Genomic DNA, 26,389 nt, shown 5'->3' with positions numbered 1-26,389 from the left:
ATTACTATCGAGAAATGTATTCAGATGCGGAAAGAAAGTAAAGTACCGTTGGAAAAAAACACATATTTGAAGGAAGTAAAAAATGCATAATCGGGATAACCCGATTTTTAAATACCAAAACTTATACGTTACTCTTATATAAACGCATACTTTTCTTGCATAAAAAAAAAAAAGGAAATCTCGCGATTAGGTTCTATGTCGAATTACGATTGTACGAATTTTGACCATTTTTACACCCATAACCGAAAGATGAGGGGTATATTCGTTTAGTCAAAACATTCGCAACACCCAGAAGGATACTTAGGGGACTCCGTTAAGTATATATATATATATATATATTTATTTTTGATTAGCAGCAAATTCTGAATCGATTTAAGATCATAACTGATACGAGGAAATAGTAAACTATTTCAACTAATGATTCCATGTAAGGCTTTAAAAAGTGACTGGTGATCAAATAAGATCACACTTTAGATTATTGACAAAGTTCTGTTTGTAATTTTAAGAATAAGAATAGCGAACGTTCAAGGTTAAACGCAATTACCATGAATGAATTTATTTACTATGTCATGGATGAAATCGTGCTAACAATGTTTCGAATACCACTCACACCATAGTTCGTGCTTTATAATCAAATTCTTACTAACCCATGCTTGATAATAGAAAGCAAGCCTCGAGACATTGATGTGGTGTACACCAAAAAAGTCTCTTCCTTCTTACATAGATCGTAAAATTTCTCTTCTTAATCGTACACACATAGTGCTTTTCCACTTCTTACATAGCTTTGCGGGACGAGTAGGGTCGGTCTGTTCAAACCGTATATAAAAGACATTCAAGTCTTTCACTTTACGCGATAGTGATTGCCGCTGGTTCTCGGTAAATCATCTTTAAAAATAGACAAGTAAGACTACCTTGTATTAAAGATAGAAAGGGAAATAAACTATTGGGCGGGCAAGACTGATTTTTGTCCACTTTTGCACTATAGGATCACCTATGGATTATATTTGGAAATTGTATATGAGACTAATGAGTAAAAAATTTAACTTTTGTTTTTTTTTTTTTTTACTTTTCACGACAAAGGTTCTTTTAGTTGACATTGTGGACGTAGCCTTTGACCGACTTGGCTTTTATTATTAAAGCCAGCCTTTGTGCAAGAACTTTTCAAATGCGTTTACTACCACAATGTCTTAGACTATTTACAACAAATATTACGCGAGCCGACGGACGGACACACATTAAAACTCAATCGCTTCAGAAAATAATATACTGGTTAAAATTATGTAATACTTTATAGCGTGTCGGCTACTTTGTTTCGAGTGTTGCCTGACGTAAAGACCTTAGAGATGGTTAGGAAGTATCGAAAACGTTTGAAATTAGACAAGAAACCCAAATTACATAATTTTCCAGTCAAGCGTTAGCAGATGTCAATCAACAACTTTTTACATATATATATAGAAAGCTCCACTTCAAATTTGTTCCTAGGCGAATGTGAAGACTAAAAAAAAGTTCTTATAAGCTAGCTCAAGAATCTTTTATTAATTTCTATGATTAATCAAAAAACTTCTCCGACAGAACGCACTCATGTCGCTTGAATTGAGCTTGTGTTTATCATCAGAAAAGGATGATAGGATTATCGCGGTAAGCCGGCATGCTCAGGTTCGCTTTCTGGTGCAATAGACATAATTTATACAAAAAAATTAAAAACAATAAACTAATTGCTCGCATATAACCCAGGAATTATATATAAATTGTACTGTACGACAACAACATGTATGACATAAACACGAAAGGAATAAAATGTAGAAAAGAAGTAAAAAGTGATTCCGAAACCTGTAACCGAAATCTTCGATTTTGAAACCTGTAACTTTTCATATGAATTTGTAATTGATGGTCAGGTCAAAAATCGGGCATGATCGGCCGACAACAACACCCGTACCCACTACAAAAACAAACTTTAACTTACCATCTGTAATCAATATTGATTTAAAAATAGTAGACGAAATGTTTTAACATTTTATTGTCTATGAGAGATATTGATCTGTGAATAGTTCAACTATTTTGCAGTGCCATGCAATATGATAAGAGCAAAGTAATTTGCAATTTTATCTAATGATTTGACGGCAAAAAATTCAGATTGGTTTGTCATTTGTTCCCCATCGGCTTAGAATATATTATTCCTTTCACAGTGTTTCAGTATACCCTACATCATTTAAAGCACAAAAGTATATTAAGTTTGTGCAACTCCCAAAAGGTCTTGCGATAGGTCCACCCTTTGTTACACAAATCAATTCAAAATCACTTCCCGAATTGATTTAAGCCTGTCCATGCATCTGTCCGTCTTGATTTCTTGCGTTCAACCTACCGATCACAAATTATTGAGATAATTTGATGAAATTTGGCATAGGGACATGTTTTGGGTCCAACGACAAAACCTATTGAAAATGATTCGGATAGAAGCACTTTCACAAGTTCTTCTCTTATAAAGCCTTGTTTTGAAAAGTTGTTATATAAATAGCTGTGGATTGGTGCTGGGTGTTTAATGGTGGGCCATCACCCCTATAATTGTTTTCACTTGTTCTTAATTTAAAGAAAAAAAAATTACTTTCGCTTGTATAGCAATCATTTATATCTGCCTTATATGTAAAAATTGAAAATTAAATTATGACAGGGGCGTGTTAATTAACAGTGTGTTTACATTGAACTTTTAAATGGTTGTTGAAAATAGTTTTTCATCGTTATTCACAATACTTGGCTTATGAAATGTAGGCGTGGTTGACACTTACTTTTAAAGTTGATTTACTTAAAAAAGTATAATTTTTTGCGCTAAATTGCATTTCTCTGTTTCAATTTTTAGCGTTCCAAACATGACGAGCAAGCTAAAGGACATAAATAAATATGCTATAAATTAGTTGCTGTTCGCCACTATTTGTAGTGTCGTCGTCCCATTGGCCTAGGCCTAACCGTTTTCTGTTGCAAACTGATAACCGATCTACCGGAAGGAGCTAGTTACACTTACTAATAGAATATTTGTTCTATTGTAATAAAATTGATATGAATTAAAAAAAAATATATTTTAGAAGATACCCTGCACAATTTAAATTTAGACAAACTGCAATAACAAGTTGTGATATAACATCCTAATATCTAAGCTTCCGCGTATCCAAGGCCTGAAAAGTTTAAAAAAAAACAGAAAAAAAAAAAAAAATTCTTTGTCGCAAAAGAGATTTGTAAGAAAAACTCAATATTTTTAACCTTTGTTTCAATTTAACGAATTAAAATCGTTGAAATTATTATAACTGATTCGAAATCTAGACTCTAGACCAGGGGATAAAAATTTTGAATACAAAACACAAAACAATTTCCTTTCAAACTCTATGCTTTGTTATGGTTTTCCTCGCACAATTGCGCGAAATATGTGCAAGAAAAAAGCTTAACATTCAATTAAATTTAATAAGAAAGAGCGTTGAGCATAAAATAAGAACGAAATGATCAATCTTCGCAAAGTAAGCACATACAAGAGATCGTCTGGTATTAGTATAACAAATAGTCGCTGACAAAGCACTCTTGAATATTTTATGAATCTTTGGAATTTATTGGCACCGTAATAATAGCCAGCAATTGCGCCAGACAAAACTTATTAATCAAATATTTGCTATTACTTGCTCCATATGTTTGCAACAAGTCATAGGTTAGCTTTGGCTTTTCTTCTATTTTCTAATTGCTTTGAATTCTACAAAACGTGCGTTTTACTAAAACGTTACATCACAAGATCGATTATATTAAATAATTTTTCGCAAACTAAATGCAAAAAGGAGGAAAATTGAAAAAAGTTGCATAAAAATTTATCATATTAAATAAAATAAATTGCTTTACTGCTTTGTAAAAAGTGCAAAAACAAATAAGTTGTAATTGTATTTATTACTCGCCGCCATAAAATTGGCATTTTGCTGATAATATACTCTTATCAAACTTTTTAGTGCTTGAAAAGGGAATTAAATGATCGGGTGTTCCTTACTTACCGGTTATGGAGACTATCGTTCTGCAAGATATTTACGATCTTTTCCAGACTTTAAAGCAAAACAATCTCAAACTTTTCTTGCTAATATTTATATAAATAGAGAGACACGCACTTTTGTTTGGAATGTCTTTACTTTCCAATTGTTTCAATTTAATTTTTATTTATATATATATATATATATATATGTATATATCCATTTTCTTATTTTGTTTATTTTTATGCAATTTTCATGAAATTCATATATTTAATAAGAAATTTTGGTTGAGTTTATTGTTTTAAACACTGGTACTCACTTTTCCGCTTCTTCTGTCTTTAAATATTTGATAAACTTACATTGGTATATGTCTACTCATGTATGGCTGTTATCTAAATATTTACTTGCTTTTTATTTAGAATTCAATTAATCTTAATAAATGAAAGAAAAACAACTAGATATGCGGTGCCAAAAAACCGCACAACCCAAACACTTACAAGTTTTTCACAAATCTGTCAAATTGTCATACAAATCCATATGAGAAAGAGAAAGCACTTGAGCAACATATGATTGTAGAAGCAGAGTTACCATATCTATCGTATGCACCCGACATGTATCAAATATTGAAATTTATTAATTATTTACATTAGCAAATGTATAACGCCAATTAACTTGGAATTTTACTTTTGTCTGCACTGTTTCAAAATTTTTCAAAGTTATGTATATTGTTATTTGCATATTTTGCACTAAAAATATATATTTATTTATGAATTCACAATGAATTAATAACATATCTGTAGTATAATAATAATACAAAAGCAAACATTACAGCTGATTTTTCAAAAACATTAGAAACTTGAGTAACGAAAGCATTAAAGAAACGTGTTTGATATTGTTCACATTAGATTATCCCTTTTTTGAAAATTGTAAACATCAATCAACTATTTAAAAACAAACAATTGCGTCTTTTTTTCTATCCAACTAAAAGAAAGATATAAGCAACCTTTCATCATGGGTATGGCACAAAAACGTAAAAAAATGCATTCTGGAGATACTCATTTGCGGCGTCGCTGGCGTACACGTAATCGTAAACGTGATTTAGATGAGATTGATAATGATTTACGTACAAAATCCAGAGAATTAATAAATCAGCCCGTAGATTTAGATAAACCTGGTTTTGCTCAATTCTATTGTGTACACTGCGCTAAATACTTTATAAATGATACCGCCTTGCAGTCCCACTTCCGTACCAAAGTACATAAGCGACGTTTGAAAGCATTGGAAACAGAACCTTACAGCTTGGAGGAATCAGAACGTGCAGCCGGTCATGGTAGCTACATAAAACCAAAGACACGCCAAATGGAAACACAACCAAGTAAAGAAGATACTAAAGCTGGTAAACTAATTAAACCGGAAGAAAGCTCGATTGATAATAAAAAATCATCAAGTGCCCAAAAGATGGAAACATAACTATAAAATTTGAACTATTCTCTGTAACTTAAATAAATGAATTTGGCTATCCTTGTTTACATTTCAAACTTCCTAAAAGATGGTGTAGTATAGTTATGATATTAATTTATGACTTTTTGGGAACACTTACAGATGCACATTATAATTCGTACGTAGGAGAAATATTCACCACCGCGAAACTCTCAGCTCATAACATTGGCCTATTAACCTATCATTCCATCATCAGTTTTCAAATATCAAAAAAGCTGAAGTCTATATTGTTATTGTTGATCAAATCGCACTGACCAATTTGCATCTCTTCTTTTTAAAAATCTGCTTAGCTCTCAGCTACCAATCGTAAATATATGAAAGTAAAAAGAAATAGCAGTACAATACCAACCATACTCATAAAAGAAAATGAATTCTTATCTAGGATAAAAGAAAAAAAAACAAGTTGTACGTAATTAAAATCACAACGGACCAATTTGAAGTTGAATACACATGCATAAAAGAGGAAAGTAACAAGTAAAACCAAAAAGCAGATATGTTTAGAAACTTATAAAACGCTTCTTTTTTTTTTTAATTTATTTAAAGTAAATATGAGAATAAAGAAAAAGAGTTCAACCTAATTAAAGTAATTTTTCCCTTTTTACAAATATATTATAAAAATCAAACTAAATTACGCCACTGAGCAAGTGGTAAGAAAAGAGGTCGATTTGCACTTACTTTTTTTTCTTTTCTTAGGATAAAAAGCATTCAAGTTGCAAGTTGATTGGTTTCTTAGGTCTTTAAATTGGAATAAATAAGTTAATGAATGCAATGAAATTTAAAAATTCTTTTTTTTTTTTTTTTCAATATGCTGCGTATATGTGTATAAATATATATACATATATTTACAATAATTTTCAAAACAAAACTTAAACAAATTTCTTAACAAGGATTTCTTCGTCCTTACTTCGTTCTTCCTATACAGGTTTTATACAAACATTTAAATTTATAAAGAAAATCACCAAACATATATACAAGGCATAATATAATATTCTATATTAAATGATTTCTCTTGGTATGTTTAGAGGTTGCGGGGTAATAAAATTAATAAATTTTGCAAAAATCATCTAAAGAGGATTCCAAAAAAATTGTAATAAAATTATAACACACGACAATTTTTACGGTTTGAGAGTAAATCGTTATCATTATTTGTGAGATTTCTTCGGTGAATCACCAGCAGCGGCCAGTGAGAGTTGAGCATTATCTTTGGTCGAGCCGGTAGACGGTACTTTATGAGATGTTGAGGTAGCATTGTTATTATTGAAACTTTCCTGAAAGAATGGATGGTTGAGGGCTTCATCGGCGGTTATACGCTTGTGTGGATTAACTTCAAGCAATTTATAAAGCAAATCGTAGGCACTTGCTGGGAAGACATCGTCGCCATCCAAAGGCTCGGTAATGTAATTCGATTCGACACATAGGCAATTAAAAAAAAATTGATCACAGTTTTTGCACACCTCGCAGGTGCCATCGGGTTTTTGATACTTCTTGAGCAGCTCTGGTGAACTAAACTTTGCGCGGTTACGAAAGCGTACGCATAATTTGCGCAAGTCAAGGGGTTTTGTCTTTTGGCTCAACGTTACCAAACGATCCAAAATAAAAGCAGTCTTACGTATAGTTCTATCACCAAATATTGTAACCATTTCGGCCAAGGCTACATAATCATTTGGGGCCTTAAAAAATGGATAGACCGATGACATGATGGACAAGAATATGACTCCAGCGGCCCATACATCAACTGCTGTAGTTTGATCGGGGTATTTGAGAAGAACTTCAGGTGGGCGATAGCCAGGCGTACCCGCACGCGAGGCATGTATTTCTTTTTTAACTAAGCAAATGTTACAGACTTGAGGATTACCATAACAATAACACTTGGCAGCATTCGACGTAGGTGCTAGGTTTCGATTGGTATTGTATTTATTCTCCACCGCACCATTCTGCATAGTAGGCACCAAAGCATTTGATATATTAGTTGCTGCTGCCCCCGTAGGAGAAACTTTGCCACCAGAATTCCCATCAGCACCGCCTTGAGTACGTTGTGCTTTACTGGACAAACGTTGGCTTGCCTTACTTTGCGTCGTAGATTTACCACTAATTTTAGAATCTGCAGAAGGTTGACCTTGCGTTAATTTAGCGCCTATGTATGTAATCGGCATAAAATTAAATTTATTTTAAAAAAAAAAAAAAAAAAAAAAAAAAAAAAAGATAACTATACATACCCGCTAATAAGGCAGCTCGAGTGGTCGCTTGTTGTGTATCGCCTTGTGGTCCATTGGAACGTAAACGTTTCGTTGCTCCGCTTACAACATCTATTAGACCTAGACCAATATCATCTGTTGTTTTCTTTACATATTCCTCATCATCTCTAGCCCGTTTACCTTCCATTCCTGAACTTGTGGGGGCCGGTAAGCTAAGATTATTAATTTTATTACCAATACAATTGAGTAAACTGGGATATGAGCTCGGTACTTGTTGAGCCAACCCGAAATCGACTAGAAGAAATTGCCGCTTGCGACGATTATAGAGGAAATTACTGGGTTTAACATCACGATGTATCACATTGAATTTGTGTACGTGCCGTAAGGCTATCAGCAGATTTTTCAAATAAAATTGAACTTCAGCTACGTCCATCTTATTATAGAAATCATGGAAACGATCATGCGCCAAATAAGGCATTATAAAAGCTACAGATTCGTTATAGCGAATACAGCAATTGATACCCACAACATTGTCGGAGCCACTGAAAACAAAATATAAAAGAAAAGAAAATAAAATGCCAACTTGGGCTATTTCTTTAAGCCTATTAAAAAAATTGTTTTTTTTTTTTGGTAGTGGAAATATTTTTTCTCTTTCATTTCTAACTGAGTCAAAGGAATATATTTTCCATGAAATATCAAATGAGAGACAAAATGTTAAAGAACTAATTTTTGAAATCTTAAGAAGCTATTGGTTACTCATTTATTCGGTGATAAATTTTACTTAATAAGAGTCCTTATTAAATTTTTTTCTCGCAAAGTATATCTTATGTCAAGTGAGTACGTGGTGAGTACTAGAATAAATAAAATAAAAAAAAATGGATTTAATCAAATACAAAAAGACTTCATTTCTTCTTTCTTAATAAGCAATTTCCAGAGATGTGATAAGATTCTTCTTCAAAGTGAATTAAAAACCGTCTTCGTTGTATTGACGTCTCGAACAATTGGACGACGCGAAGTATAATGCCTATTTGACGATATTAGTCGAACTTTTGATCGGGACGTTCTCCTGGCCAACAAGAACAGTTTCCCATAAGAAGTCGATTTCATTTCTTCATAGCGTGGTTGCATCTCTACCTAATAAAGTAAAACTGTTTTTTTAGACAATCATTTACGACGTTTCCTCTTACTAGGAAGACGAAACTTGAGACGAATTTGTTGCGAGGTACTTAATAAAAAAAAATTAAAAAAAATCAAATTCAGAAATCATTCAGGAATGCCAATGTGACTCCTTCACTGAATATGTTCCAGAGAGTTTTAATGATTTGCTTTGCCTAATCTTGGTGGGGTACCATGCGCTCTTTCTCAACTTGCGAACGAAGATTTACAACTATCGCGCTTTATCTGCTGCTAGAGAAACGCAATTTCGTTGAAGCGACAATTTTTCCATATACTTCATCTGCGGAACACAAACTGGAGGCATCAGTTTTGTGAAATAAAATGAATTTTAACATTTCCACGCGCGTGACTTCTTAGTTTCAGTTAATGAAGCTCAAAACGATGTCGACGCGGTACGATGATGTATATCTAGTTCCTGTCGTGTCTGTTCTTTGCGAAAGTCTGCTCGCGTCTCTTTCGTTTTTCTTTTCCAATAATTGATTGCTTATCGTTTGCGCAGATCTAATGATATGATTGTTGCTTATAGGCGACGATCGCATCTATTTTGGTTTTTGTGTTTAGCAGATACATGGCAAATTGAGATAATTGCAACAATAATTCCGTGTTATGGTGAGCAGGAAAATCATCATCTTACTCCACATGTAATAAGTTTAAATTATAAGAATGCAAGGTCGATCATCACATCGATCTTACACTGACTTTGCCTAATGCAATTCTTCATTTTTATATTTTGCTTTATTGTAGCTGCGTATTTCTCATGCGAATCCATAAATGGAGTGGAAGGAGCTCAAAAGGTAAATTTATTTCATTCAAACAGTGGACAGTACCACACACAGTGGATCATACCTTCGAAATAATGTTATTAGAAATTATTAAAAATTTGAACGTCTTGCCGTATATAAGCGCGTAGTCCACTTTTTCTTAGAATATTTATATACCTCAAAAAGATCGATTTTCCAATATTTCATGGTTAAAATTAGCTCATAATAATAAATCGACAAAGAAATCTACCTTACCGAACTTAGACCATGTAAGTCTACTTTTTATATACCACCGCATATAAGGACTCTTTGGAAATATAAACCCTTGTATACCAAAACATCCTAATTTTTAACTTTTTGTGACGAAAGTTTGTTTATGATAACAATTAAATAAAAAAATTAAGTAGATCTAATTGGAACCGCATAGGTCTATTTCTTGGCCTCCATCATAGATAAAAAAAAGTTTGAAAATTGAGCAAAATACGTGCCACCAACACGCTTATAAAAGAAATTCCAAATTCTAGCCCCAATTTAAATATTAAGCGGGCACACCGACAACAACAAAAAAATGCTTTGCAATTTGTATAAATATACGAGAGTATCTTATATATTTGTTACATGCATATATATATATATGCATATATATATATATATATTATATTAACGTAGAGCAACATAAACTTAAACCTTGTAAACTTATAATAAAATACAAATTAGATGCAAGAAGAAATTTCTCTTAATATCTTCATAAAATGACGTCAAATCTTGTATTAGGCAGCGACGTAAGTCTTTTTTTTTTAACGTTTGCGTGGAAATATATATATATATATATATATATATATATGGATATTTTTATGCTCTTTTACTTAGAGAAAACATGAATGACGGTATCTTTCCAAAGAGACCTTGAATTGAAAGGCACAAAAAAAAAACAATAAAAATAAAAACTCGTGCAGATATTTAAAATCAATAAAACACAGAACTATTAAAACCATATATGTTTATGAACTTGAAAATTTTCGTTCTCAAATTCCTTTATATATCGCATCTATCTACTCACACACACACACACACACACCAAAACTTTCTTGTTACGCCTTCTCATTTCGTTCGACATGAATGCAATTCGAGCACCAAAAAAGAAAAAAAAAGTAAATGCGAGATAGGTATATCGAGAGAACGGAAACAACGAAAGAGTCAGCGAGAGCGAGAGAATGAATGTTCAGTACGTGAGATACAAATCCCTAAGCGTTCAACACAATGATTGCGTTAAACGTTATTCGCCAAGCTTGCGCCAAATAGCTTGCGTACGTTGCTAAAAAGAAATCATATGATTGGCGTTTGTTTACATAAACGTTAATGGGGAAGGGAATAAAGGTGACTTTTTAAAGCAAAACAAAAAGGAAACACGGAAATAAAGTGATTTTGTGAAGCGCAAGACAACTCAAATTTGAATAAATTTTTCCTTTTTTGTTGTTCCTTGCTTTTGGAATGAAATTTTTCTAGTGAATGCTAAAAAATTAATTACATCATATGCGCATCTAACCTTTAATATGCACACAATCAATTTTATTTTTGGCAGATCGTGCGTCACGCACGACGCATAAATGCAGTTATTGTGTCGACGACTTTAATTTATTTTCCTTAATTGTGCTACTGAATAGAGGCACATCAATTGCCGGATCGCATTTGCTTTCATATCGATTATCTGTGTGATCTGCAATATTTATGTCAAAGTTCAATGTCGGCTGCACATCGCAAACGGTGCGTGTTTAAAGTTTCGTATTTATAGACTGCTATCAACAAACAAACGAACTTAGGTCGACTGATGTTATAGAATATAATCACCAGACGCATTTTTTCAAGAATTACAAATGCTCTTAAGAATATTACGAATCGCATTCGTTCTACGACACTGGAATGCAACAAACACAACTACATACAGACTAGTATATAAAAATTCAAACATTTCTTTACGAATTACTTCACATTTCAGTTGACTGATGGGAATAATTTTTTTTTACACTGGACTTTGACTTTCGAAATACATGTTAGTGTCACGTTTTACATCAATATATTATAATAGGTTGGAAGGAAAGTTGTGTCTTATTTTAAAGAAAATATATGAATTCATTTATATTTTTTCTTTTTTATTTACAAAAAAAATTACCTGCCTATTTCAAAAACGAAAGAACCTTTCCTCCAACCTATTAGATTAATATTATTATTATTATTTTAATTTTAGACTAATGAAATGAATTCTTAGACCAAAAAAAAGACATTGAGCACTAGATTAATATAAATGATAGATTTCGCTTTTTTCTATTGCAAACGGGTCATGGTGATGTTGATTCGGATGTAAGTTACTTCACATCAATACAAAATGCCAACGTTCGAATACCATATTTACAATCGTAAGCATTCCAAAAGGAGGTCATGGGACGAAGAGTCGGAAAAACATTGATAAGTGGACTCGTTATTTGACGGTAGTAAGGAATATATCTACTGTACACGAGTTCGGATATGCACTTCTAAATGCTATAGGTGAAGGGTCAGATCTAGTATACCAAAGACAAGCTTACAAGAGTGTCCTTGGAATAGCTAAATTCCAAAATTTGCATTGGGAATAAAAGAAGTGTGTATTGTATTCATCAATTTTAAACCCTGCGATATTCACGTATGACACCATAAAAGAATTGCTATATAACGATAATTTCTTTTCAAATAAATGACTGATATCAGATTTTAATTTTAGAAATCTTCCAAAAGAACTGTTACAAAATAAAATCAAGTTCCTTTGAGCTTAAAAGAGCCGTGTCAGAACGAATCGTTGATAACCATCACCTAACTATAAGCGAGCTTGCGAATATATAACAAAAAATTTTAAGTTTGCTCATCTTAAGCTAACAACGTGTACGCGAAGTTCTCGTTACCTCGCTACAGTTGCAATAGACGATAAACATCGAGCGCCGATCAGATGGAGTTGACTAAATAGGCCCTGAATTTCAAATTAATCAAATATATTCGCACTTATATGGATCGTTCGGTAGGATCTCCAATTTTTGGGTATGAAAAGTGGACAGAAAAAAGTGTAGAGTACATCAGTGCTTTAATCGTACGTATAAATATATCAAAATATTTTCTTATCTATAAGCAAGCCGGCCGGTCGATCCGCATCAATTGTCCCCTAAACTGTCAAATGGCCTTTATAAATATTTGCGCCAAGTTTGCGACCAATGCCTGCCTCGGATTGGAACACGAATTCCTGTCCGCTATGAGCAAGTTTTCTGGCAAACACAACTATTTTCAAAATCAATCTATAGTCGTGCGTATTCGCAACAGCCAAAATGACTCCAGAATTTTTTACTAATCAAGAAATTATCCAAGTGAGAGGTTTTTTAGAGTTTCTAATGGATATTTTTAAAACAAACTTTGTATGCCTATGTATATACATCCACGCGTTAATAGCGTCTATAAACAATCTTAAAAAATGAGGCGTTTATACAGCAACAAGATCGAGATTTTAATGTTTTGATGATAAAAATTTGTTTCAAAATTTTATTTGACATATGAACGTTTCGTGTGGCTAGTTTTGACGACATAAGTTTGAACCTCAACACCGCAGGAAAGCTCATCTTTACATAAACACACACGCGATATCAGTTTTGATATTTTTTAAGGCACATAACAAAAAAAAAAAATTGTAATAAAAACAATCATGCAAGACATTTAAGGGGTCGGTTTTGCACGATTATGAAATTCGTGAAGTTATTATACCCTACTCTCCACTTGTGGCACAGGGTATATTAAGTTAGTGCGATCGTATGTAACAGGCAGAAGGGCTTAAGACGAACCCGCCTTTTATTGCACCGATCGATTCAGAACCCTAATCTGAATTGATCTAAGCCTGGTCTGTCCGTCTGATAACTATCCATGTAAATTTGTGTTCAAGCTATGGGTCGCAATTTTTGAAATATTTTGACGAAATCTGGTACAGTCATGTGTCTTGATCCAAGGACAGCAGCTATTGAAAATGGTTCGGATCGGTCCATTTTTTCGATCACTCGCCAAATAAGGCACTATTTTAAAACGTCGCTATATATGGAAAAAAATTGTAATTTTTAAAATTTTCGCGGCAAAAGTTCCGAAGTAGTAGTCTTTCGATATGCTAAATTGGTATGAAAATTTTTGAGCCCCCCTCATATAACAAAAACTAAAGTTCATACGACAAAAAGATATAATTTTTTATGAAAATTATATCACAATAGTAATTTGTTATAAAAAAATTAAGTGTACGAAATTTGGACCATCTATGTTTATTTTTGGGATACTACCCTAATAAGAATTTTTACTAAAATTGATTCTATGTAGACCTGAAGTCTCAAGTTTTAATATGTGACGATCGAAATTGGCCCACAATATTATATTGATTTCATACAAAAATGAACTCTACAAAATTTAGTCCTGCCCTGTGTGAGGATTACGCTTGTATTACGTTAGGTTGCGTCTTGCGCCGGCGTCCCCAAAAATACGCATATGAAAAATATGCTTTTATATAGAAACAAAATATAATTTTTGTGTTCTATAATAAAAAGAAAAAACAATTGTGTTAGATAATGTAGTGTAGGGTATCTAATAATCAGCCTTGCCCGACTACAATGTTCTTAGTCGTTTTTAAAGACCATTGTGCCATTACATAATACCAATATAAAGGGTTTCATTATCATCGCAGTAGCGATAATAAATTAAAATTCAATTTCATTTCATACGCAGAAGTTGGTTTAATAGTAAAATCTGTTATGATTACATGATAACAGGTTATGATTATGCAATTAACTAAAATAGAATCGGAAATAAGATGGAATAGAATAGAATGGAATATGAGAAAGCTCATCGAATCGATTGCTTCATACAAATATTGACTCTATGGTCTTATTGATTTTACTTATATTTTAAACATGAATTTACATCACGTTTTCGATTTTTTTTCTCTGAACATACAAACATTTTCAAAAGATTATGCTCGTAACAGTCAGTATACTGTAAGCGAAAAAAGATTGCGAGAATCAGATTACCCGCAAATATGATTGCATAGACAAGGCGTAATCTGCTAGACAACTTGAGAGAAAATCTAATCATTTGTTTAAAACTTGGGTAAGAGTCATTTAAAATACAGTCTATGCTGTCTCTTTAGCTTCATTTACATATGTTTAGTTAAAAATTGGTTGAACAGTGTTCTTTTTCTCGGCACTGAGACTAAGGCAATGGATTTCGCAAGGCCGTTTTCTATCGTTAAGTCATTGATGAGCATTATTACTAACTGATTTAAGCTTTAAACCGATTTATAGAATAGAAAAAATTTTTATAACGCTCTTATTGGAAAATTGATTAAAATTTTCATGTTTTATTTTTTCAAAATTTAAATTAATGCTTCTTTAATCAATTGGTGCTTTATATATCCATAGTTTTTCTTGCCGCATATTTTTGATGATTAATTCGTGCATTGGAGGACTAACAAATACTTTAAATAAAAGAGCTAAAAATAATATGAAAGCACATAAACAAATAAAATTACAAGAAAAATTATTTAAACGCTCTTGCAGGTGTTAGCATTTCTGTTGCTAAGAAAATAAATACAAAAGCAAGAGAGAAGAAGTTCGCAAAGAAATGAAATTTTCTAAACTTTTTGCCAAGACTGTGACGAGAAAGATCTCGCTGCGCAGTCAATATAGCGCTTGGCATCAAATGAGGTAAATAAAAAATGACGTCAAACGGACGAATATCTGAATGACGACAGCTTACGACATATGTAAATAAAAGCAAAATGTTTCAAGCAAGCAAGCAAGCAAGCAAGCACGCAAGCACAAAATTAGAAAAATTGATCTTATCTGTCATAGTGCTGTGACTACCGTTCCGTTGTTCTGATTGTCAGAGTTTTAAGTATCAAAGATCGCGCATATATGCATATATACATATAGCGAAGGTAGGAAGGAAATGATTTGCCGGATGCAGCCGGTAACGGTCATTTTAGACTTACCCAATTTTTGCCATACATTGCAGTTCTTTCATGATGCGATCCGGATGACTGGTTGGTATATGATGTTTAATGGCAAATTTACGTCTTTGATTTTCGGGTAGCTCACGTTCTTTTTTTAACGTACCCAATAATACAGTACTGAACGTCCCATTACCTATTCGGCTGTGTACATCAAAAATATTCTCAATTTCCGGTATGCGAGTACGCAGATCATGTATAGCCTCTGTAAATGTTAGAAAAAAAAAAAAATTAAAATTATCTATGTACAATAGAAACTCTATGAGGTGAAAAATGGAAAAAATATGTAACTGTGTTACCTTCATTTTTATTACGATTAGAGGTGACTTTTGCGTGCATGGCCGTTAACTGATCCATTGGAGTTGTTATGCAGGCTGTAACTTTTGAAGACAGAGTTTGATTATTATTTGCCAATGCTAAAGCAGTATTGGTACTGATATGGCTTTTATGAGGCGTTGTTGATGGCGCTTTCGCTGATGTTTGTAAAGCGCTAGCATCATGACGTTTACTACTGATACTAGTTTGATGACCTGAAGTCACATTACGGTGTGATTGTAGCTGCCGACCGGTTTGGTGCTGCGTTCCAGGATTAATTAATTTTGGTGGATCTTTGGCAACGTTCAGTGATCTCCAATTGAGTGGATTTGCAGAGGTAGTTGGTGGTGAAGGTGTTGTGCTGTTGTGCAGAGTTTTCAAATTATTCGATGCTAATAAACTGCCTATATTTGTATTAATCTTATTGTTATTGACATTGGCTGCTGTGGTTTTAATTTTTTTATCCATTATTTTTTGGTCAAGTCAAACAATGTTACAGCACGTTTTATTAGTAAGACTTTTTCTTCTAAACGGTCTTGTTTTCGTTCTATAATTTGTTTTCTCCTTTTTTCCTCTCTTTTTCCTTTCTCCCTTAATAACAAAACTTCTTATCGGCTCTTTTCACATCGAAAAAACAATTTGTAGTCTTTCTCTTCCCTGTATTTGCAGAACTTGGATACCGTGTGATTCTTTGGTATTATTGAAAATTTTGCAAAATTGTTAATTTTTTAACATTACAAATTTGCCTTTTTTAATTAAAATTTTTTTTTTGGGTGACAAAATAAAAATTCGATGTTTTTTCTTTTGGAACTTGAATTTTCTGAAATTGTGAAAAAAAATTTTCTTCACTTTTGACAACTGTCAGATATTTTTCTCTTATTTTTCCACACTCACTCTTCTTTAATGAACTAACGGACCAATGATTTTTTTGCCTTTTTCTATTCTAAGGAATAATTTATGCAAATGATAGGTAATATAACAATTATAATTTTCTTCTTTCACGTTTTCATTTATACACAAAGATTTTATTTTTTTAAAAATTTTTTTGGTTTGTTTTCAAATTAACAACAAAAAAGTTATAAATAAATTAAAAATTAAACAAAGCTCTCTCCGAGAGAACCGCTTTTCACAAACGAAGAAAATGCAATAAAATGAAAAACATGAATAGTGCCTACTAGTGTTGCCGTCGTAGAGAATTTGACATTACATAGGCAATTATAATTTTCACTTATCTACTTTTATCCATTTATAAAAAAATCAGATAAGTTTTGCTAAGAATCCATCGCTTCGCCGTCAAACGTAAAACTTAATTTAATCTAGAACAAATTCTCTCAAAATGCCTTACTTCCTTAAGAATTACAAATCAACAGCGTAAATTTATTGTATTCAATTTAAAGTGAGCTTTGACACCCACCAAAAGCACGCTTCTGCTTTTCCTTTTTCATGAAAGGTTTCTGACAGTATTTTCATAAGCATCGTATCAGTTATCATAATATACACGATACGACAAGAAGTGCAATCTTAACGAGTTAAACATATTTTTAAATTGTTGATCATTTTGACAGAATTCGAGCGGCGCAAACATTTAACACCTTAGTACAACCTTGCGACAGGGGAAAAAAAAATTCCAGAAATTTATCACAAAGTTCAGTTCAGTTCAGTTTACCCCATATATACTTTATATTTATAACGAAAACAAACATATATATGCGATATGAATAGACAGCTATAAAAGAAACATTCGAAAAAATATTTTCTAATGTCACTTTAGATATATATATTTTTTTTTGTTTAGATAAATTAATCGGATTAAGCATGTTGACTATATGAGCAACACATCCTGCAGCATGATAAGTTTTTGCTAATTGATAATCCTCTGCGTTATTTAGATGATGTTTGGAAAGAATTGATGATAGCGTTCTCTTTGATTAAGAGACAGGGGTGTAGCGGTTTTCAGTTGAGTACTATCCATTCCAGACGATTGATTACAAGCTTTCACTGATTTAGAATGTTTAATTACACACTGGGGGAATAACGGAAAAACAGAGTACAAATAATTAGTAATATATTGAAAATAGATTGAAATTGGTTTAAAAGGCACATCCAGCCTCTTGGGATGAGTATTGTTCCTAGCACGAAAAATTTCATAAAGATTCTTATATATGCTGAATGTTTTGAAAGGCTGTCTAATGAGATCAAATTTTCTGCAACCAAAAATGAGATGCTCTGCCGATTCGGCCGTGCACAAGTATCAGATGGTATTGTTCGCGATGCGATCGCTTTGTGACCGATTTACTAAATCGTTATCTAAAAAATATTCTCTTAAATAGCTTAGCATTCCTTTCAAATCTTGGGTGTCGGATAGAAACTGTTGTATATTTCGAAAATTTGGATGACCAGGATAGATTTCTCGTACTTCGTATTTACTTTGATCTTTCACAAAAAGAACATAAAAGTGCTTGCAACTTATCTAAAAGAAAAACCACCGTCTAATATAACTAAAAGAAAATTTTAAACAAAAAAGCAAACTCACTTTTACGTAATTAAAATCATTTTCCATACTTTCCATTATACAATAACCCATCTTACAGAGAATATCGAGATTTCCTTGTTGATCTGTTCTTTGATTTACTGTAAAATAAAACAATTCCATTCGAATTAGATTTTTAATAACACCTTTATATTGCATATATATATATATATATATATATATATATATATATATCTGTATGTAACCGTACCATGAAATAAGAATTATATCATAGTTAAGGTAAACGTAAAACATTTCAAACCATTCAGATCGGGCTTTCAATCTCAACTTTTCTTTATGTTTGGACCTATCTTCGTCATACCATTTTTAATTTATTTATGAAACTTTTACGGTATTTGGTTTCTGGCTGGTTTAGCCAAGCATATTTAACTTGTTTGTTTTCTCTAATTTTGAACTAATGGATAATAGCAATAAATTGATTGCATTGCAATGCGTATCTTAATAGTCGGCGCCCCTTTAGTGGACTTTGGATTAAGCTATTTCCCTTGCAGGCCCCTGTAGAAATGTACAAAATAAATAGCAATCTTTTTAATCGGAACCTATATGTAATTCGTATTGTACTTAAAGTTTGTTTTTAAAATCGAATTATCGAACTCGATTCTAACAAAGCCAATTGGCAATTTCGCGCCTCATTATAATTGCATTAGTGCAACCAGTAGGTTTATTCAACTATTTACTGCTTTTTGCGAAATTAACCTTTCTGACCTTTTCCTAGTTTATTATCCAAAATACATTCTACGTTTATTTCATCGGCCAGCGTTTTCTCCAAAAGCGTCTGTAAGTTTCTTTGTTTCTCCATAAGCACGTCATTTAAACTTTTCAAATTTTGTTCATCTTCTTGAAGCTTCAAAAAGGTCACTTTTAAGTTTTCAAGCTTTTCATAGCCTTTCAAAAGTTGCACTTGTTGCAACTGTTTGACACTTAAATTCTCTTCTAATTTAGTAACTTCCATAAATTTAGAAAAATTTATTTAAAAATGCTAGAATGTTTTGAGAAAAGCTAGTTTGTATACAAACTTTTCATTTACAAACTATTGCATATCACTTCAGTAATGCGCCAAAATTCGTTCGTGAAAATAGCAACGAGTTTTTCCTATAAGTTGAATGAAATCGTAAACAGTGGAATTGACTAATAACATAACTATATTATATTTGTACTTTTCTTTCGATAATATGTCAACTTTTCTAGCTTTTTTCCGGAATTCTTTGAATTTAGGAATTTCAGAATCACAGAACCAATAAATCTAATCGCACATTAATACATCATTTATGGATAGTTAAGGGTGTTACAAAATTAGTTTTCCCATTAGTATATTGAGTAGAGCTGCATGAAATTAGTTTTATGGAATGCGGACACCAAGAAAATATAATTATTATATTGTCAATCAATAATTAATATTCATTTTCCAACTTTGTGACAGTATCGCTAGGAGAATATGTGTTTTCTTACGATAGTATTTGTGATTTTGTATCAATATATGATATTGCGAGGTAATAGTCGCAATAAAATTCTTCAATAAATGTTTTGTTAATATTAATTGCTGCAGCTTGCTAAGCTCTCAGGCTATTGAGAATAATTACCACATTATTTTACATCAATTCAATAATTCATTAAATTTATATTCTATTTTGTCAATTTCAAGACGTGAAAATTTTTTTGTATTTCAAAAAAAAAAATAAATAAATTTTTGTATTTCGAAGGACAAAAAATATGAAATACTTTTTGGAAAGTAAAACATACAATTAATATTAAATTGTCATGGCTACGTCAGGGCGCAAAGCTAAACCAGATTCTTTGCGTTATTTTTTTCAAGTTTTGCATTACCCTGGTGAAACTGCCGCTGCTACTGACGGAAAAGAGGAATCAGTCACCGTGGATCAGCTTGTAGATATTCTGGTTAAAGAGGGCAAATATTCCAACGGTGAGTTTTATAAATTTCAACTTTGATTACAATTAATTATGAATTTTATTCAGTTTTTGCTAAAGATACTGTACTAAGTGCTATACATGATGGCTTATTAAGGTCTGTAGGTGGTAGTGCATCTAAATTACTTAAGACATCGAGTGTGGACACAAAAAAACGTTTTCGTTTGCCTTTGCTACAGGAAATAGATATTTCTCCTCATGAACTTTATTGTTATGAATGTCAGTTGCCCGGCATATTAGAACATTGCAGTCAATGTACCCGATCATTTCACCGTTCATGCTATCGCAAAAATCCTGAGCGACCTAATTATACGGTGCCATCTTGCAAAATACAAAAGAATAGCTTGCCGGCTTTTAGTTCGGAAGGTGACACAGATTCAGGTGAAGATGCGGCACGTTGCTCAACGGCGTTGGATTATGAAAGTGATGTCAGAGCTTCTTCATCAGTAATGCATTTGGATCAAAATTCTGCAAACAGTTGGACATCACAAAAAAATACTACTTCCACTAAAGAGAGAGACGACGCTAATTCGTCTACATTGGAGAACGATAATATAAACCATATTAATTCATTTAAGACAGTCGAAGGTAAACCTTTGGTGTATGATACGGATACGGAAAATAAAAGCAATGTTGACGTTGTGTGTTTGGGTGAGATAAGGCCGCCTAATCGAAAACGTCGCACTACTGCGGCTTGCAGCATTTCCTACAAAAATGAAATATCGCTCAACGAAGATGAAGATGAAATGGTCAGCGAACTATGCACTTGTTGCAGACTGCTGAAAAGAGCCGATTTACGAAATCCCCCTAATTTGCAAGCAGATGAGCTATGTGCTTTAATTAATTATACTTTCCAGCGTAACAAAGAATGGATATCTTATGATTTAGTGACGTACTTGGAACAACAAAAACTGTCCGCGAGAGAATTTAATATCATTATGAATTTGCTATTCAAATCGCCGATTAAGCGCTTAAAAGACGTACTGGAAAGCATACAAATGCGCCAGTATAGTTTATTAATGGAATTTTTTGTCGATTTGCTGGATATTCAATACCAGATAGGAGTTTATTTTGGACGTAAGTATTTAAAGAATAAAGTGAGTTAATTATTTTGAATATTTTATAGCCCACAGTACCGAGATGGAATCCACTAAATGGTTTTTGCGCGATATTGCTCATGATATATCTGAGATTAGGCGTTGTCCAGATTGTTTTCGTTATTCACATGAAAAATCCACGCCGGCATGGTTTGCCAAACCGTGCGTACAACGTCATGAATTAGTTTTTGCCAAACACAGTGGCTTCCCATATTGGCCGGCTAAAGTAATACGTGTCTTAAACAATGGTAAATACGATGTAAGGTTTTTTGGCGGCAAACATTCAAGAGCTTTGATAGATGTACGCCATATAAAAGCCATTGATACTGATGTTAAGTCTTTGAAGTTGGGCAATAGACCGAGCATTAAAAAGGCTATGGAAGAATTACACTGTCATCAAATGCTTTCAAAATATCCAGCCAGTAAATTTGCTTTCCATGCTAATGCGCAAGAAACTGAAGAAATTATTCGCAAAGTACTGGATACCTTGATAACATCAGGACTGCTCAGAAAAAAGCCCAGGAGAGTTAAACGCAAACATTCATCAGTTGGCAATAACAGCATTTCGCCTTCAGGAGAAGTTACGCAATATCTAGCGGTATCCAACAACAACATTAGCGACAATTCACCGATTATATTCCCTGAAGTGACAGTACAAGTAAAGCGTTTAAAGATGCAAGACATACAAAACACTTTTGCTGCCGACGGAAACGAAACGCCACGTCATACAACACGTAGAAGCAAACAGTTATCTTTGGGTGGAGAGACATTCGGCACGGTTTGCTTTAAATCCAGCCAAAATTATGAATGCATATTGTTTAAAAAATTAATTTCATTTTTCAGAAAACCGCTGCGGTTGAAGAATTGAGTAAAACCCGCCAAATGTGTAATGATTTTAAATTGAAAGTCGAGCGGTTGGAAGTCCAGAAACGAAAAATGAGAGAAACCATCCGCAAATTTGGCATCCAGTTAAAAGTTATAAAACGGAAACAATGGGTAAACTACTGGTTAACATTTTTTAATGGAAAAAATTCGGCACTTTTTTACAGCCTCTTTATCCAATTTGCTTTCGCAGCAATCGTGGAAACATGAAGTATATTATATGTGACTTTTAGTTTGTCTGGCTTTGTATGTCTGATTAGTGCGCAAGGTTTCAGCTCTTGAGCCACTTGCGATTAGATTATTAGTTGAGATAAAAAAGTGGAGCTTGGCTGATGTTTAACTACAGGCTTTGGGCAAAAACAAGAGTAATATTTCAATTAAAATAGATATTAATCTTAAACTTAATACAAATACTTTCCAAGACAATCTAAACATTCGTAGTGAAAATGAATTTAATGGTCCAAATTTTTTCCTATACCTATTAATGATATAAATATTCGAAGCTTAAATAATAAAATCGTAACCAAAAATCGACACAATAGGCTTACAAATACATAAATAATTGTAGTTTGTGGGAGATTATAAATATTTTTTAAGAAAGCCATTATGAGAATCTTTTTGATGGAGCAAGTGAGCGACATTTACACTGTATTACACTTTGTCACTTTAATGCAATATAGTGAGGAGAGAGTGTTCAAAATTCCACGATAAACTTTTATAGGTATATAGGACATAAATTATATGTGCGTGAATAGTGGAAAATATTTAGTCATATGTGCTTGCTATTAGAATTACCAAAAGTCATAGAAATTGAAATCGAAGCATTACTGGAAACTTCTACAGGTTTTTTCTCAATAAGTGACAATGAATCAATAATAATTGAAAATGATGACTGAATACATATCACGGCCATGTTTGCAATAGTATTGCCCTGAGTGATTACTTCGAAATTTCGAAAAAAGTTTGAAGAACGAAATCTGAACATTATAAATACTTCTCAGAAAGAAAGAAAAAAATGAACGTTTATGATTAACTAAAAATGTTATTTATATTTCACGAGTACCAATAACTTTTTAAACAGAATTTACTTATGCGCATGTAGCTTCTTTTTATTTTTTTATTAATTTTATTAAGTTTTAATTTATTCATTTTTAATTACGCTCATTTTAGTGCTATTGGTGTCTTGAAGAGGCCAATTATTCATGTTGCTTTGAGGCGGCTTATTGTTCGCAAGTATGCCAACTGCGTCACTGGGATTTTGGTCATAGCAAAGTTTGCAAAAGTCCAACCAAACCAGCGGATAATACTGCGGATTGAAAAAAAAAATTAAAGATTTTTGTTTTTTTTTATAAAGTAAAAAAAAAAACCCTTATTAAACGTACGTATGTAATACAAGCGATATTTTATATGTGTCTCCAATGGTATATGTTTTTATTACCACTATAATTTCCAGTTTCCTTTATATTGTTATCATTAATAAATACATCTTTTATTGTCATTTCATAAACATTCTGAATTAAATTCATGAGATTCTGAATTTAAAAAAAAAAACAAAAAAAAACAACAACAACACGTCTTTCTCTCTTAAGCTTGATTGGACAATATAAGAAACGGAACAGTGTTGGTTACGTTGGGATTCAATTACCGTTACCCAAGACAATGGGAACATTGGCTTTACCGAAGTTTCCTAATATTGAGGACATGTTTGCTAAAGTGGCTGTTAGAAGCCTACGCCCAATTAAAAAGAAATGGGAATATTCCCTCTGACTACCTAAAATAATATTTTAATACCTCTCTTAATAAAATTCAATGTTTGGTGATCATGTAAATTGGACTGAGTATCCGATCAACGGTACTAGGATTTATGAGATATAAACGCGATTGTCAGTTCGTGCAATTATCTACGTACTACTCGGGATTCGTATAAAAATCATGATTTTGAATTTGTGTCGAGTGATTTCTTTTACAATTAAATTTCTTTATATAAGCTAATAGGTGGTATCAAAATATTCTTTCCTATTTACCTTCTAAGAACTACTTTTGTACCGCACATTGTTTATCATTGTGAAATATTAAAATCACGACTACATCTTCAAAACGTTGTTTAGTTCAATAAATTTTATCCGAAATTTTGTATCATCAGTCTCTACAATCAGCTAAATTACACAAATAATATAATTTTAAAATGCCATATATATATTTGCGTATGTATATAAAGTAAAGTAGATACCAAGTATTATTTTAATTTGTGTATTGGGAATTATGAGCTAAAATGCGGGCGGTAACTAATCCGTATAATACGATATATATCTAATGAATAAACGCTCGCTTCTTTAGCTAGTAATGGGTTTTAAATTTCTTTGTAGTTTCTTTCAATTTTTGCAAATTAATCTCTTGTGAAATTTGCAAAACTTTATTTTTTTCAATAATACATTCTAAAGATATTTTCAATTTTTCTCTTAATACTAACAATCAAATCAACTTTAAGTATACGTTTAAAAAGATTTCAGCATTTTGTTTTTGATCTTAATACCAGTCGACTTGTCTACATTCCTTTGAAGAACGTTTATAAATTGTCTTCATATACAATTTAAACGACATTTTTTGCTTCACTTGGTATACGATTTGTTAAATACTGCGCAGGCATAAACCCGGAATCACCTAAGCATTTTATAGTAACATTACCAGATGGTTGTATTGTGAGCCAAGTTATGGAGGCATGATTAACATTAATGCGCAGCCAAGCTTCAGGTGGAAACTGTAAAGCGCGACAGACAAAATAACGTATTACGTTGCCGTGACCCACGATCAATGTGTAAGTGTCTTTTTTGTCAGTAGGAAATGCCCGATGAAAATAGCGTCTAAAAGCTGCTTCAATGCGTGCACCATCGCGAAAGAACTGCTGTGGAAGGCAAGCATAAAATAAAATGTATTCGAAAATACTGAATAAATCATTGGGCATCGTTTGGCTCAAATATTTCTCTAACTTAAGCTCACCGATTCTTGGGGACGCCAATGACCAACCGGTGGTTGTGGAGGTATGGGCGCGCCCTCACGTATGTAAGGGCAATTTACTACTTTTTTAGGTTCAAAATCAATTTCTTTAAGGATAATTTCTGCTGTTTCCTGAGCTCTAGTCATTGTCGACACAATAATTTTATCCCATTTTACACCCATCTCTCGCAAACGTTGACCGGCATATTTCGCTTGTATACAACCCTTCTGCGTAAGGCAGTGAGTATCATCTGTCTCGCCGGCATCTAAGTACTCGCCATGACGTACCAGTATTATATGTCGTACCGAGCGGGTCGTTGATTTTTCAAGATCACTGTTGTAACGATTTTCTTCTTGAGGTGAATCATTCTTTGCAGGTTTAACTAGATGCCTTGGATTGCGGAAATCCCAGTTACTATCCCATATCGCAAAAGGGTTAATCGGTTTATCGCTGTTTGTCCACGAAGAATGTACCTGCCTTTCTTCCGATTTTATGTGTTGATATAAATAAGCACTGAAACCAGCTCCGGTACCAAAGGCGACGGCACTAAATTTACGTACACCAGACCAAACAACCATCTCTAAAACAAGATATTCAGCTGTGATTATGCTTAATCGCACAAAATCTGAGAGAAAACAAAGTATTTAAATTTACAAATCCTTTTTTTTTTGTGGGATTTTAGAATAATTCACAGCTTTTTTAGAAATCGAACCGAAACTTCACAACCGGCGCCCGCCACAGAATAAAACACTTAGTCCCTGTAATAAACTATGAATTTATAGCCACTTTTTTGTAAATACACACACTTCAGATTTAAGTAAAAGTATTCACTAAAAGGAAACTGTAAATAACATTAAAAACTTAAGTTTATTATAAGTTTTTGTTATATTTAAATATCCATGTGTGTGCGTAACATAAGCAGACATTGCCAGGTCGGTTACGAA

At 32.7% G+C, this 26,389-nt stretch overlaps 6 protein-coding genes across 12 annotated transcripts in view; 2 read left to right on the top strand and 4 right to left on the bottom strand.

Annotated features, from left to right (window-relative positions):
• Positions 1-4,183, bottom strand: part of LOC119644570 (high affinity copper uptake protein 1) — a 54,720-nt gene extending 50,537 nt beyond the window's left edge. For 2 of the 3 annotated variants that reach the window (XM_038044163.1, XM_038044166.1), the window contains exon 1: positions 4,020-4,180. The gene's annotated coding sequence lies outside the window, so the exon portion shown is untranslated. Of the gene's footprint in view, positions 1-4,019 lie in introns of all 3 variants that reach the window. The other variant, XM_038044165.1, reaches the window with a different exon arrangement.
• Positions 4,184-4,830: 647 nt separating this feature from the next.
• Positions 4,831-5,983, top strand: LOC119641141 (zinc finger protein 593 homolog). Its single transcript, XM_038039633.1, has one exon. The coding sequence runs from the start codon at positions 5,004-5,006 to the stop codon at positions 5,460-5,462; it is 459 nt and encodes a 152-aa protein (XP_037895561.1). The 5' UTR covers positions 4,831-5,003; the 3' UTR covers positions 5,463-5,983.
• A 321-nt stretch (positions 5,984-6,304) lies between these two features.
• LOC119639942 (cell division cycle 7-related protein kinase) lies at positions 6,305-16,762 on the bottom strand. Of its 2 annotated transcripts, none has more exons than XM_038037689.1 (4): positions 15,979-16,762; positions 15,662-15,884; positions 7,709-8,229; positions 6,305-7,626 (listed from the first exon to the last, which is right to left on the bottom strand). In XM_038037689.1, exons 1-4 carry the CDS (start codon positions 16,460-16,462, stop codon positions 6,635-6,637), a joined length of 2,220 nt encoding a protein of 739 aa, XP_037893617.1. In that variant the 5' UTR covers positions 16,463-16,762; the 3' UTR covers positions 6,305-6,634. The 2 variants fall into 2 exon arrangements, with proteins under 2 accessions (XP_037893617.1, XP_037893625.1); XM_038037697.1 differs by having other exon boundaries at positions 6,305-7,593.
• Positions 16,763-17,807: 1,045 nt separating this feature from the next.
• LOC119644303 lies at positions 17,808-19,499 on the bottom strand. Its single transcript, XM_038043851.1, has 3 exons — positions 19,251-19,499; positions 18,528-18,625; positions 17,808-18,464 (listed from the first exon to the last, which is right to left on the bottom strand). Exons 1-3 carry the CDS (start codon positions 19,495-19,497, stop codon positions 18,246-18,248), a joined length of 564 nt encoding a protein of 187 aa, XP_037899779.1. The 5' UTR covers positions 19,498-19,499; the 3' UTR covers positions 17,808-18,245.
• A 727-nt stretch (positions 19,500-20,226) lies between these two features.
• On the top strand, positions 20,227-23,968 carry LOC119643041 (zinc finger MYND domain-containing protein 11). The gene is made up of 5 exons (XM_038042400.1): positions 20,227-20,466; positions 20,520-21,548; positions 21,598-22,346; positions 22,412-22,564; positions 23,621-23,968. The coding sequence occupies exons 1-5, from the start codon at positions 20,304-20,306 to the stop codon at positions 23,765-23,767; spliced, it is 2,241 nt and encodes a 746-aa protein (XP_037898328.1). The 5' UTR covers positions 20,227-20,303; the 3' UTR covers positions 23,768-23,968.
• An 888-nt stretch (positions 23,969-24,856) lies between these two features.
• Positions 24,857-26,363, bottom strand: LOC119638488 (serine/threonine-protein phosphatase Pgam5, mitochondrial). Of its 4 annotated transcripts, none has more exons than XM_038035301.1 (3): positions 26,100-26,362; positions 25,448-26,025; positions 24,857-25,352 (listed from the first exon to the last, which is right to left on the bottom strand). In XM_038035301.1, the coding sequence occupies exons 2-3, from the start codon at positions 26,021-26,023 to the stop codon at positions 25,041-25,043; spliced, it is 888 nt and encodes a 295-aa protein (XP_037891229.1). In that variant the 5' UTR covers positions 26,024-26,025; positions 26,100-26,362; the 3' UTR covers positions 24,857-25,040. The 4 variants fall into 4 exon arrangements, with proteins under 4 accessions (XP_037891229.1, XP_037891236.1, XP_037891245.1 ...); XM_038035308.1 differs by having other exon boundaries at positions 25,448-26,070; positions 26,158-26,362; XM_038035317.1 differs by having other exon boundaries at positions 26,158-26,362.
• Between the last annotated feature and the right edge of the window lie 26 nt (positions 26,364-26,389).

Source organism: Glossina fuscipes, unplaced genomic scaffold, assembly GCF_014805625.2.
Source record: "Glossina fuscipes isolate IAEA_lab_2018 unplaced genomic scaffold, Yale_Gfus_2 0, whole genome shotgun sequence".
Lineage (NCBI taxonomy): Eukaryota > Metazoa > Arthropoda > Insecta > Diptera > Glossinidae > Glossina > Glossina fuscipes.
Note: the sequence above shows the minus strand (reverse complement) of the source record. Positions and strands in the feature narration are given on the sequence as shown.